The sequence below is a fragment of the Leopardus geoffroyi genome, chromosome B4 (genome assembly GCF_018350155.1).
Source record: "Leopardus geoffroyi isolate Oge1 chromosome B4, O.geoffroyi_Oge1_pat1.0, whole genome shotgun sequence".
NCBI lineage: Eukaryota > Metazoa > Chordata > Mammalia > Carnivora > Felidae > Leopardus > Leopardus geoffroyi.
The window spans coordinates 116,956,978-116,971,418 of NC_059341.1; the positions used below are offsets into that span (position 1 = coordinate 116,956,978).

Here is a 14,441-nt window from a genome sequence, read left to right on the forward strand (position 1 = left end):
AATGTTGAGAATTTTCTGTGCTTTAATCAGAAAATTGAAATCATTTGCAATATAAACTACAGGAATTCACTATTTAAAGTACTGCCATGTTGTGTCATAAAGAGAAGACATATCTTGTATCTGTTTCACATACTTAATTTTCTTAAAGCAAGATATACCTCTAGCATTATGAATCAGTCAGTTATTGCTGAAGAAACAAGAATTTATTTGACAAGTCTTTTAAATTGCAAAGACAAAGATATCTTCCTCTATATAGAGAAGATAAGTTTCTACTATAAAGATGTTAAAGAGATTCCCAAAAATGCCTGTGAAATTTTAGGTTTATAAATGAATCATACACATTGAATTTATTCACATTTAATATATTGAGATGATTTTTAAAAGTGTTGACATCAACTAGGCTACTCATTTTAGAAGCTCCTTGTCTACAATTATCTTTCTAGTAGTTTCTGTAATTCTGATAATAGGCTAAATGATAGCTTTTAAAACATCGTTTGAATTGAATTAGGAGATCTGAATTCTACTTCCCAGCAGTCACTAATTAGTTGTGTGACCCTGGATTACACATTATAATATTATAATTCAGCAACCACTCACTGAGATCTTGACAACCCCAAGAACAAGAGTCACATACTCTACCAATTGAGCCAGCCAGGCACCGCAACTGAGATTTCATTGTGAGGTACGAAGTTAAGTGCTCAAGTCTCAATATAAGAATAAAATGGAGGGGCGCCTGGGTGGCGCAGTCGGTTAAGCGTCCGACTTCAGCCAGGTCACGATCTCGCGGTCCGTGAGTTCGAGCCCCGCGTCAGGCTCTGGGCTGATGGCTCAGAGCCTGGAGCCTGTTTCCGATTCTGTGTCTCCCTCTCTCTCTGCCCCTTCCCCGTTCATGCTCTGTCTCTCTCTGTCCCCAAATAAATAAACGTTGAAAAAAAAAAAATTAAAAAAAAAAAAAAAGAATAAAATGGAAACAAAATGAGCTATAGAAAGGGCTAAAAAAGGGATGCCACGCCTAAGAAATGACAGGCAACAGAATCAGAATGTGGAACGTCCTAAAATGTCATGAGCTTGGATCTCAAATGGGTAATGGGAAGCTAAAGAAGGCTTGCTGGGTAGCAGAGTAACATAACCGGATTGATTTTGAACACACATCACTTTGCTACCAGGGCACAGGATGAAGAGACTGGAAGCAGAAATATTACTGTAACAGTTTAAGTAAGAAATTTTAAAAGGCCTTGAAATATGGTGATAAAAATGAAGAGGAAGGGAGAAATTAAAACAAAAGAATAGTTAGGATTCAACTAGGGAATGGAGGGGAGTAGGATGGGGGGGGAGAATGATGATGACTCCTAAACATCAAACATGGTGACCAGAAGGATTGTGATTTTCTTTTTTTAAATTTTTTTTTTTTCAACGTTTATTTATTTTTTTTGGGACAGAGAGAGACAGAGCATGAACGGGGGAGGGGCAGAGAGAGAGGGAGACACAGAATCGGAAACAGGCTCCAGGCTCTGAGCCATCAGCCCAGAGCCCGACGCGGGACTCGAACTCACGGACCGCGAGATCGTGACCTGGCTGAAGTCGGACGCTTAACCGACTGCGCCACCCAGGCGCCCCAGGATTGTGATTTTCATACTGAGATGATACAGAGCAGAGAACAGTTTTGAAAATCACCTACCTCTGCCTCACACACTTATTTCTAACTGCAAATTCTATCCACCTTGATTCTTTGTGTAATCACAATGCAAGAATCAAGAATAAAGTACACGAAATCACACCAAAAACTGAGTTTAATAAAAATGTTAAATATTTCTATAGTCTTAGATTCTCTGGAACCAAAATCCAAGTTGCATTATTAGACTATTTCTCCTTTCTGTTTTGATTGCTTTGAATAAGACTCTGAAAACCTCCAAATCGGTTTTCATTCACAAAATGACAATAAAGATCCGAACCTTCACAAGGGACTGTGGTCAAATTTAACAATGCACACATGAAAGCACGCTGCAAACTACACAGTACATAAAAATGCAAGACAGGAACAAAATGTTACTTAGCCCAGATATTAAGAGATTAAGTGAGTTTCTGATTACAGATGTCAGGTTTTGAAACTCATGACCATAAAACCTCAATGAGAAAGCCAACCATGACAAAGTGCTGAGCTGGGAAGTGTGGGAAAACGGAAAATCTGCAAACAAGAATCAGAGAAAAAAGGAGCTGTTTTTTGTCTGGGGAGCAAGAAATTTCACAGTGCTTATTCTGAGGATACTGAGCACAGCAGGTCAAAAACTGCACAGAAAAAAACCGATTCTGGAGAGAGGAAAAAAAAGTTCTAATTTGCCTAATTTGTCCGTCCATATCAAATATTTGAAAGAAAAATTTTGAGGACCAACAACAGTAAAAAAAAAGACTACTTCTACATTTCTATAAACTTTTTCCTTGTAATCTTCTTCCTTTTACCCACCCTTTCTTCCCATTTAAATCCAAAGGTAGAAAATAAAACTAAGATGACAAAAGCAGGTATTTTATTTAGAATAAGAAAGAGCAATGGGGGGGGGGGGGGGCTGGGTGGCTCAGTTGCTTAGGCATCAGATTCTTGATCTCAGCTCACTTCATTATCTCATGGTTTGTGAGATGGAGCCCCAAGTCAGGCTCTGTGCTGACAGCGTGGAGCCTGCTCTCTCTCTCAAAAAAAAAAAAAAAAAAAAAAAAAAAAAAAAAAAAAAAAAAAAAAAAGAGCAATGTGGAAAAAATCAGTTTTGCTTTGCTCTTTGTCCATAGCTCCTACCATAATTTTTTAAGGATAGCATTGATTATTCCTATTGTAATTTTTAATAGTCCCCATAAAAAGTTTTTGTTTACAGTACAAATAAAGCATTTCTAATTTTTTTCATATAGATTATCTTTGGTAAAATTTTACATGAAGATTGGTTTCACTGATATGTTTTACTGATTATATAAAGTTACAGCAATTATTAAGTCACTGTGAGTTTTCTCTGTGGCTATTTCTACCAAATCAAATTTTATAAATGTAAATTTTAAAATATGCAGTTTTAGCCAATGCTAGATTTGTGTTATTTCTACCAGTCACACAAACATTTATTTGATAACTGTGTATATTTTCATTAGAAATCCATGGAAACTTATAATCTACAGTAAAGTTAGTAGCAATTTCCTTCAGATATTCCAGGACTCGCTATGACTGCTTTAAATCACTTTGCATATGATTTTCTAACAGTACTCATAGCTAGTAAAGATAAAGAATGGTTAAAATGGAGGGATCAAAACATCAAGATCTTAATGTAGGGCCTCAATGGTTAGTATTGCTATAGCTGTAGTCCCAACATTATTTGCATGACAAATCAAACACTTACAAAATTATTTTCTAACATTCTACATGTATTGTTTCCATCCTACATGTATTTAGGAGAGTAAAAAAGGAACTACAAATGTACCTCCTCCAAAATGGTTAAAAGCCAAAAGTTAAAATGTGTTAACTAATTTTTACCTTCTTAAAATAATACTGAAAGCTAGCTAATTGGGGCAATACATAATAATGGAGTTCTCTCTGGGTCTTACATATGGCTTTGCACTAAAGTAGTAGGAGGTGGGCACTGAACAAAACCAAGGTATTCAATACATCATGAATGACAATACTAGTGTTAACAACAACAGCAACATCCAAAATTTATGTCTAAATGTTCTAAAACCTAGCTTTTATAGACTTAAAATCATGAAACGATATTATAACCATGATTTATAAACAGGATGCTTTAATGAGCTATTATTTTATATAGTCAGATGTGTGCTAGCTGCTATTCTGGATTTTATCAGGAATATTTCTGACTTTAAAAGCACAACAAATATACTTTGATTTTTGAAAGGAAGATTAAGATCAAAATGGTAACACAACATAAAAATTACATAAAAAATATATGGAAATACCCTGAAAGCTACGTGTGAATCGCTGAGAAGTGGCCCCTCTTTTTCGATGTAATTTATGCTTGAGTCTCCGGCAATTAGGTGTACGCTTCCTTCCATGCCTTCTACTGCGTTCTGACAGGCTGTGCTCTCTCCAGGATTCAATGCTTTTGCAAGAGTATCAAATGCCCTGTAAGGAAACATCAGATGCTGTGAGCTTGGCCAATCTCCACAATAAAATAAAAATTCTACATAAAATTCTGGAATTAAGATTTAGGCCTTAAAAAAATAGTTTAGAAAATAAACCTTTGGAGTAGCACTGAGTACTCTATTTCAGTGATAGCTATGACTGTCTCCAAAAGCAACAAATTAAACTTCAATATGTATACTATGAAAAACTATATTAATGTATTATCAGAGAACTAAAGTCTTTAAGAAATCTTATGTAATTATGAGGAAAAACCCTTATACTTTGGTCTAAAAATATGCTTTTATGTTATATGTTATGTTATACATTTGATAGTACAAGATATTAGCCCGTTTACGGTACTTACAGAAGTTATTTAGAAAGAACAAGGGCAATAACTTATGTCAACTTTATATTCTACATGACACAAAGTTAGATTTTATTTAAAAATTCAGAGAATATTTTAAAATTGTGTTAACACAGCTACATCTGAACTGTAAGAATTTGAGATTACGATGACAAATAATGAACTAATGTTAGCAAATAATTACTTAAAATAGCCCTCCATATTTTTCAATGAGAGGCCTTTTAGAGTTTCTTAAGATTTCAGATTCAACAAAGTACTTATTGAGACTCTTAAGTGCAATTTCCTCAACACTTAGGTAACAAGCAGTGTAAAAAAGCCTGAAGAGATCTGGGTTCTACATCTCATGTATTAATATCAAGAGAATGAAAAACAGAATTCTGATACAAGTTTCCTGAAGCATAACTTAAAATTGTAGTTTATTCGATGAAGTCATTTATTTATTTATTTTTAAGTAAGCTCCATGCCCAGCGTGGAGTTCAATGCAGGGCCTGAACTCACAACTCTGAGATCAAGACCTGAGCCACCCACGCACCCCTCAATCAAGTCTTTTAAATCTATTTTCATCATTAGAAAGTGGTGGGGAAAATGAACATGACTGTCCGGGGTAAGACAAATGTTTAAATACACAGAAAATAAAATAACTGAAATGTCAGACCCAGATTATCATCTTTAGTAGGAGAAAAATACCTAAATTTTATGATTACATTTCTAATCTTACAATATTCATTTATTGCTCATTATTTAGAATGCAACCTGCTAGATAACATTTTACACTGAATGTAGTTCATTCAGTTAAAACTTACTATGCTTTAAATTTTCTAAGTCTAATAGAAATATCTGTTTTCTGAAACTTCTGTAAACAGTATTCAACATAAAAATATTGTGGGGTGCCTGGGGAGCTCAGTCCATTAAGTGCCCGACTCCCGTCTTCAGCTCGGGTCATGACCTCGTGATTCGTGAGTCTGAGCCCCACATTGGGCTCCATGCTGACAGTGAGGAGCCTGCTTGGGATTCTCTCTCTCCTCTCTCTGCCTATCTCTTCCTCTCAAAATAAATAAACAGACTTAAAGAAAAACATAAAAATACTGTAAGAAATACTAATAATTAAGATCAAAACAGGGGCGCCTGGGTGGCTCAGTCGGTTGGGCGTCCGACTTCAGCTCAGGTCATGATCTTGCGGTCCGTGAGTTCGAGCCCTGCATCGGGCTCTGGACTGACAGCTCAGAGCCTGGAGCCTGTTTCAGATTCTGTGTCTCCCTCTCTCTCTGACCCTCCCCTGCTCATGCTCTGTCTCTGTTTCAAAAATAAATAAATGTTAAAAAAAAAAAAAAAGTTTTTAAAAGATCAAAACAGACCTTACCTTGAAACATCACCATTAGTCTGCATTTCTTGATGAAATTCACACAAAGAGGTATCACCATTACTTAAGCTTTCAATCATAGATATTTCATTACTATTCTGAGAAAGATCTTTACTTTTTCCAAGGTTTGCTAATGATGTAACCACACTGGCCAATGTACTTAAGTCTCCCTGACATGATTCAGCCTTAAAAAAACAAAAAACAAAAAACAAAAAACAAAAAGATTAAAATCTACAAACTGGTATTGGTGAACATTTGAGTCTGAAATACCCAATTCTAGATTATAAAGTGCCAAAAGTAAAGAACTCTAATTAAGATGAATGAAACCTAGAAAGTAAAACCAAAGAGCTTTGAGGTTTTAGAAACTTTTGAGGAAAATATAAATTTAAAAACATCAGGTACATTCCCTAGGAAATGTTTATACACAAAAATTACATTAAAACCAAAAACTGTACTTAATGACTAATCTATTCACATCAACAATCCCTTCCTCTGTAAAAGGATATTAGATGATCTTTTAAGTTCTTTTTAGTATTAAAATTCTGACAATTTCCAGAACTTAAACTATACAAACAAAAATTGTATAGAATGTATTAAAATTATTACTGAAAAGAGAAAAAAAAGTAAATGTATTATTGAACAGAATTCCTAGAATACCAACTATTACCAGCCACTTTGTTAAATGTGTTAAATACCAGGGACCAGGTAGGTGAAAAATCTCTTTACTAAGATAATATTGGCTTTTGGTATACATTGCATATTTTCCCATTTGTCTTTAGTTTTTATTTTTGTTAATGACATATATATTCTTTATTCACTAATTAGCTATAATTATTTTGTCAAAAAGAATTTTCGTTCCTTAACTCTTTGATTATCCAGAGATACAATTTCTGCACGAAAAGCAGGTAAGTGCTTGATTGTTCTTCCTTTTATCAATTTTTAGAGCAATGAGTCAATGCCCTTAGTAACCTCTAATGGTGACAGATGAATTTTAAGTATTATTTTAAATTCAAAGATTTTTATACATTTACTATGTTTAAATGCATTATTTTTTTCAATGTTCAAATTATCCCATCCTAACCTAATGAGAGTCCTTTCAATTGCCTTCTATGGCCTATTGACAGAATCCTTTAATGAAATTTTAATTCTTCTTTTATGGTTTTTAGTTTTAGTGTTTTAATCCTAAGAAAAGGCAGGTTTCCTTGATGTTTCATGTTATATCAATTCTTTATGTAAAATTGATTTTGGTGAACAGAATGACACAATTTTTGTGTTCCCAAATTAATGAATGGTCCCAGAATCATTCAGAGTGACCTACCAGTTGCAGAGTTATTAAATGGTTACTACTCATATATGTATTTTATTTAAACCTCAAAACAACCCTGTGAAATAGGAATCATCATCCCTTTATTACAGACAAGAAGAATTATCCATTGTCACTCCAGTCTGATGGAGAAGACTATGCTCTAACCACTGTTCCAGGCTTCTTAAAACATAAGTAAAAAAAGTTAACATTTTTAAGTGTTTTTTCAACTAAAACTTCAACAATTATACATTCTCTTGTATTTCATTACATGTCTATCGAGCTAGATTTTTAAGTTTTTGCCACTGAAGACTCTTAGGCAATGTGAAAAGACCTCATCTTGTGACTTGCCGGTTTTGAGACTGCTTGTCAGAAACTTCCCACAGAAGGTTGTTATTACAATTTTAATACAAAGACATACAGAGAAGTAGTGTCTGGGCAAATAGTAATTTCTCAACAAAACTTAGTTCCCTTCTTCTCCTAAAAGAGTTAATCATGTCAGTGCAATGGTAACTACCATCCTAAGCTTGAATCATGTGCACAAGGCTAAGTGCAAAATATATGGTAAAAGGCCAAATCTCCCCAGTCAATAACAACATGCTATAAACCCCAACCTGTAAGGTCGACACTCCTATTGGCCCTATTTTACAGATGAGGAAGGAAAGTAAAACACTGAGAGGTCAAATAACTTGCCCAACGTTATGCACCTACTAAGTGGCAGATGAAATTGGATTCTAGAGCTCAAGTATGAAGAGTGCCTTAAAAGTATCAAATAATAAAGGGGCCCCTAGGTGGCTCAGTCAGTTAAGTGTCTGACTTTGGCTCAGGTTCTGATCTCCTGCCTTGTAGGTTGGAGCCCGGGTGTTGGGAGTCTGTGCTGACAGCAGGGAGCCTGGAGCCTGCTATGTCCTGTCTCCCTCTCTCCGTGCCCCTTCCTGAGCTCAGGCCCTGAGCTCTCTCAAAAGTAAATGAATGTTTAAAAAAAATTTTTTTTTGATACTTTTTAGTATCAAACAACAAATGTATGATAAATCTGGCCATAATTAGGATGACCAGATCACTTAACAGGCTGAGAGAAATACTAGTCGTAGGCTCCCTAAAATCTGTTTATAGACATGAGTCTTCAGGAGAAATTTTTGATTTTTGTTCTCAGAAGGGTTTCTGAACACTACAGAAACTCTACATGTTCCATCTAAATACACAAACTTTTTTTCCTTTAGACCTCTTGCTCAATAAAGAGGCGTCCCAATCTCTAAGAGAACCCAGATAACTTAGATATATAATGAGTGCTCTTGGACTTCTATTCCTACTCTTGACTCAAGTCAATGTTTTGAATAACGCGTGCTAGAAATTTCCCTTTACTTGAAATATTTTAAGTATTTTGTTACTATAAAATCTATCGGGCAACATAAAAGGAATATTACGAATTTTGTACTTCATATAAATTATTCTTCTGAGGCTTTCTATTTCAAGGTGAAAGAAGCCTAGAAGACTTTTGTCTGTCACTCTCACACTGAAGCTGTACTTGTCCTCCTGGAATAATGAACATTTCTACTGATAGTTATTTGTATACGGGGACCCACAAAATGGAGGCCATACTGGTCACAAATCTAAACCCAAGTCAGCATGCACATATAGGAAACACCTGTCAAGGAAACCTAACATACACCAATCACGATCTTGCAACTCTGCCAAGTTAGCTCTCCTTACCCTAGAAAACAAGACCCACTAGCCTTAGTAGGAAACCTTCAACTTCCTAGGCAATAAGGCCATTTCCACATTCTGCTTCTAATGCTCTGTAAAACTCATTCCTGCCCAAAATCCCTTGGCAAGAGTGCTCCACTGTTTATGAGGCACTGTGCTCTGCTGATCTATGGATTCTTTTGCCTTGAATAAAGGCATCAAACTTGTTCCTAAATTGTTTTAGTTTTGTCATTTGACACTATCAAATAGTTGATAATTTATGTTAAAAAAAAAAAAAAAAAACAATTTGTAATAGGGAATATTTAAGACCAGATCAACTGACCAAATTAATGGAAATTAAGAAAAGGAAAAAATATTAAAAGCTTAAAAAAAATTTAAGCTTTAAATTAATTGCACTACACACACCTTATCTGGTGTCATCAGCACAGTTGACTCAGTTTTTATTCCAGACTGGTGAATATTCACAAACATTCCTGAATCTAACAGTCCTGCTGACCTGTAACAAACAAGTATAAATTTTAGCCTTAGTTTCACTGGGAAGAAAAACAAATGACCAGCTACTTAATGTGGTTGTTGTGTGTATGTGTGTGTGTGTGTGTTTTTTACTATACCTTGCAGTTTCACTATCTGTTACAAAAGTTGGAGTTGCAGCTAATGGGCTTCGAAGGTCTTTTCGGATGTAGATTTTTTCTGTTGAAGCGGCACAGTTGGAAGATTTTTCTCGAGATACTTCAATGGGTTTTCTTTCACACTGAACAGCTACAAAAATGCATTAAACTATTACATCACAATGCAGAATTTATAGGCAATTTTAAATGTAACCTTTCGGTCAGCAATTCTGCTCGGGAGACAGTTACCATAACTGAACTCTAAAGACAATCATAATCTTTAGAAATTCTTTCCAAGCCCAACAAAGTTGCTTCAAAATAGTAATTTGCATCTCTCATTCTCTTTTCTCTTCCTGATCCAGCTGTGGTAGAAATGTAGAGAAACTCTTATTTTTTAAAAGCTCACTGTCAAGAAGGAAAAACTAAAGTCAGGAGTCTCTCACCTATCTATATGAGAGTTAAAAATATTTAATTAAAAACAAGACTAATAGAGAGCCACAAAAGACTAAAATTAAATCTTAGTTAAGGGCAGGGAGATTTTTGAGAACTAATTCAACTGTTTAATCTTAATTTATAAAATATAGGTAATATATTTCATTTATAGGAATTTTATTTCATAATACTTAAGAGACAGTATAATGTAGTTGTTAAATGTATATTTTCTGAGGGAAAAAACTGCCAAGATTCAGATCCAAGTTTTGCCACTTATTAGTTGTGTGACCTTGGGCAAGTTATTAAATCTGTTTACTCTGATCAAATGTAAGATGCGTAACAGTCGTACGTACTGCAGAGAGTTCTGCTATGAGAATAAATAAGTTAACTCATACGTTATACACAGAGTTAGGCATGGTAGGAGCTCAATCAGTATCAGCTATCCTTTTTATCATTTTAGGAGTTTAATCAAAAGCTAGACTGGTATCTAGTTAGTTGTGCTTTTTTTTTTTTAAAAAAACCGTATTCAAACATACATACATACATGCAAAGCGGATAGGAACTCAACATCTGTTGAACGAATAAATATTGCATGCATATGTACACATTTCTATGTTGTTAGTTGGAAAACTGTAAATGAAAAAGCACATATATTTGACATACTGTGTTAATTTTGACATACTTCTAGTTTGCCTGAATCCTTAAAATTATTCTCTCCTTTAAAGCTAATACATACAGTCTTGTCTCATTCCAAACGCAATACATCTCTGTAACCTGCAGTATTGACAGCGATTTCGATGGTGTTTATTAATAATACAGTCCTTTGATCCTCGACATGAATAAACTAAATTTTTTCGGATGCTTCTTTTAAAAAATCCTTTGCAGCCTTCACAGGTTACTGCTCCATAATGACGCCCTAGAAACAAGATGTTTAAGAAAACACAAAAGTCACATATTTTAGAACAGAAATGGAAGTAAGCCCATTTCTTCCCTTTAAGTAACAATATATGTTATCAGACAGAGATTTTTGAGTTTCTGACATGAAAAAAAATTTTAAGGAGTTACTAAACAGAATGAAACCACCACATTCTTTGATAAATATATTAACCAGTATGAATTTTTAATTTTGGTATTTTTTTAAGTTTATTTATTTTGAGAGAGAGAAAAGAGAGCATGAGTGGGGTAAGGCAGAGAGAGAGAGAGGGAGAGAAAGAAAGCCAAGCAGGCTCTGCACTGTCAGTGCGGAGCCTGATGTGGGGCTTGAACCCACAAACCGTGAGATCATGACCTGAGCTGAGATCAAGAGTCAGATGCTTAACTGACTGAGCCACCCATATGCCCTATGAATTTTTATTTTGTAAGTAACCTTAACAACAGTATGGAAAATTTCGCAAAGAAAAGAAGCAAAACCATCCATAACACCATGATATGTAAAAACTATTTTCACTTCTGAGATCACTTACAAATTATAATTCTCATATATTATATAAGGATATTTTATTCTGAAAACTATGCTCTAAAACAAGCACACTAATTAGTATTTGAGCTAATCTCTTCTCATTGTGGGTTCCACTTTTTAAATTTCTGGAGAAATTTTATACTTTGATTAACCTACCATTTTATAAATGATTTCTTTGGCACATTTATTTATTTATTTTAAGTGTATTTATGTTTGCAGAGAGAGAGAGAGCGAGAGAGCGAGGGAGCATGAGTGGGGGAGAGGCAGAGAGAGAGGGAGACACAGAATCTGAAACAGACTCTAGCCTCTGAGCTGTCAACACAGAGCCCAATGAGGGGCTCGAACTCACGGACAGCGAGATCATGACCTAAGCCAAAATCGGATGCTCAACCGACGGAGCTACCCAGGCGCCCCTGGCACAACATTTATTAAATTGAACATACTCTTGGGAAAAGGTGTAGTGGAGACTTTTGTAATGATGCTATGGAAAAGATCAAAGATTACAAAAAACAAACAAGGCCCTTAAAGTATATCCCACTGGCACATGGGTACTTTCCTAGCATAAAGTAACAATAAACATAACTAAAATGACATAACCCTGATATTAGACTTGGAGAAATGTCTGCTCAGCTGTGCACAAAATTAAATAAAAGTTAACCAGAAATTTTTCATCTCAGTAATTCAAGTTACTCTCTATCCCTGGACTAGCAACAGGACTCAACAGGTAAATTAACAACTTAACATTTATATTATTAAGGACCACAACTCATTTTAAGCAATTCCTTTGACAAACCGGCTTTATATTTAAAAAAAATTCCACTTATTCATTCAGTTTACATTTTAAAGGAAAAACTGCTTTTCCTAATTCTTGAAAATATGCATTTTATGTCATTGCAAGACCAAGTCAAACTGCATTCAAGTGAAAAAAAACCTTAGGTGAATAAAAAACTTGGGGATAAAATCGGTTACATTTCATAGGCTTCAAATATGGACCATAACAATGACATTCTCTTGGGGCGCCTGGGTGACTCAGTCTGTTAAGTGTCTGACTTCAGTGCAGGTCATGATCTCTCCATTAGTGGGTTCAACGCCCACATCAGGCTCTGTGCTGACAGCTCAAAGCCTGGAGCCTGCTAAGTAAGGTTCTGTGTCTCCCTCTCTCTCTGCCCCTCCCCTGCTCAGCTCTGTCTCTCTCTCTCTCAATAGTAAACATTAAAAAAAAAAAAAAAAAAACAAAAACATGACATGCTCTTTTTACTTTCAGAAGAAGAAACGTGGTAGTGTGGTAGTTTCAACACAATATATATAGGTTATTTTTAAATGTTACCTGATGCTTTGTCTCCACATACTACGCAAAGATCAAAAACCTTATTTGGTCCTTGGTCTGGAGAAGAATTATCTGTTAAGAGCTAAAGAAAACCCCCCAAAACAAAAAAACAAAACAATAGTGTGTTAATAATGCTCGTAAGTAAAAAGTAGAAGAATATTCAGTCTTAATTATTGCTTTCTTTCAAGTTATTCTGAAACTTTGAACTCTATTATACATATATATCAATTAAACTATTCTTATTTTTCTTTATGTAAGTAAAAATATCAATGTCATTAGACACAAAGATAGGAAGAATACCTTTTAAATTTACTCTGTAACACTCTAATTTAACAGACTATTAAACACACAAATAAATGCATGAGTATTTAACGTATCTTACCCATTAAGCACTTATTATTCATTCAACACATCAAATGATTGCAGAAGCTATCAGCCCCATCATGACATCTGTCTTTGAACAGCTCAAAAATTTCCCATATGACTGACTAAAATAAGCTATAATAGCATAAAAAAGATAACTGATTTTTAATAAATAAATATTTATTTTGAGAGAGAGAAAGAGAAAGGGACAGAAAGAATCCCAAGGAGATTCCGTGCTCTCAGCATAGAGCCAGATGTGGAGCTTGATCCCGTGAACCCTGAGATCATGACCTGAGCCAATATCATGAGTCAGATGCTTAACCAACTGAGCCACCTTGGTGCCGTTGAACTTTTAAATGGAAAAGGGGTTAAAGTTTTTGTTAAAGTATTTACTTATAATTATGGAAATATGATTGATTTACGAAATATAAAATTTTCATCAATGAGTTGTCTAGGATTAGGTGGAGTGGTTGACAGCATGGGTTGTGGAGTCTGGTAAATGGCAGAAGGTCAGTGAGACTGAGTGGGGAAGCCTTGGGCAAATTACAAACGCTCCTTAAATTATATAAAGGGCTATATATCACTAGGTATAGCTACTATGATGCTGGCAAAGAAATACACTAGTCTCTTCTTTTAGATTTGTTTTCTAATATTTTCATCATTTTCTTTCAATCTTTTGGAATGTGAATGAATTAATTTAATCCCAAAAATGTGATAGGGCATTCCCTATGATAGTGGCATCATTCTTTTAAAAAAATTTCTTTAATGTTTATTTTTGAGAGAGAGAGAGAGAGAGAGAGAGAGAGAGAGAATGAATGAATGAGTGGGGGAGGGGCAGAGAGAGAGGCAGACAGAGGATTCAAAGCAGGCTGGGCACTGACAGCAGAGAGCCCCATGTAGGGCTCAAACTCACAAACCGCGAGATCGTGACCTGAGCCAAAGTCGGATGCTTAACTAACTGGGCCACTCAAGTGCCCTGGCATTATTCCTTCTTATATCACTATAAAAATTAGTCTTCAACAGAAACGTAAGAAAAAACCTTCTGGTACTAGCTGTCCCTTGAAAACATCTATGAAAAGTATCACTCCTTTCCTTAATAGCACATCTACAGCAAATGGTGTTAATCTTTTATCCTCTATTATTCTTATGGGTAGAAGAAATATTGAGAGATTAAGGGACACTAGATCACTAGATCAGAAATCCAATCTTTTTGGCCCAGGGGAATTCTATCCTATACCTGTTTCTCTTTCTTTGCCCTGAGAGGTGCTCCATAAAGTAAGCAAAGTACCAATATTATCTTTTCTTCTGGAAACAGAATTTTTCTTTTAAGAGTAACTTTACAGTGGAGAAAAGTGACACACACTACTTCAGCCAGGTGGTCAAGATCAATGTCACCAGTTATCAAACATGATG

At 35.1% G+C, this 14,441-nt stretch overlaps 1 protein-coding gene across 13 annotated transcripts in view; it reads right to left on the bottom strand.

Annotated features, from left to right (window-relative positions):
• NR2C1 (nuclear receptor subfamily 2 group C member 1) overlaps window positions 1–14,441 on the bottom strand; it is a 47,989-nt gene that overhangs the window by 17,573 nt on the left and 15,975 nt on the right. For all 13 annotated transcript variants that reach the window (XM_045462571.1, XM_045462572.1, XM_045462565.1 and 10 more), the window contains 6 exons: window positions 12,666–12,747; window positions 10,616–10,795; window positions 9,451–9,598; window positions 9,245–9,335; window positions 5,833–6,017; window positions 3,943–4,108 (listed from right to left, as the gene is read on the bottom strand). In XM_045462571.1, the coding sequence (XP_045318527.1) occupies window positions 3,943–4,108; window positions 5,833–6,017; window positions 9,245–9,335; window positions 9,451–9,598; window positions 10,616–10,795; window positions 12,666–12,747 (852 nt within the window). The remainder of the gene's footprint in view (window positions 1–3,942; window positions 4,109–5,832; window positions 6,018–9,244; window positions 9,336–9,450; window positions 9,599–10,615; window positions 10,796–12,665; window positions 12,748–14,441) is intronic.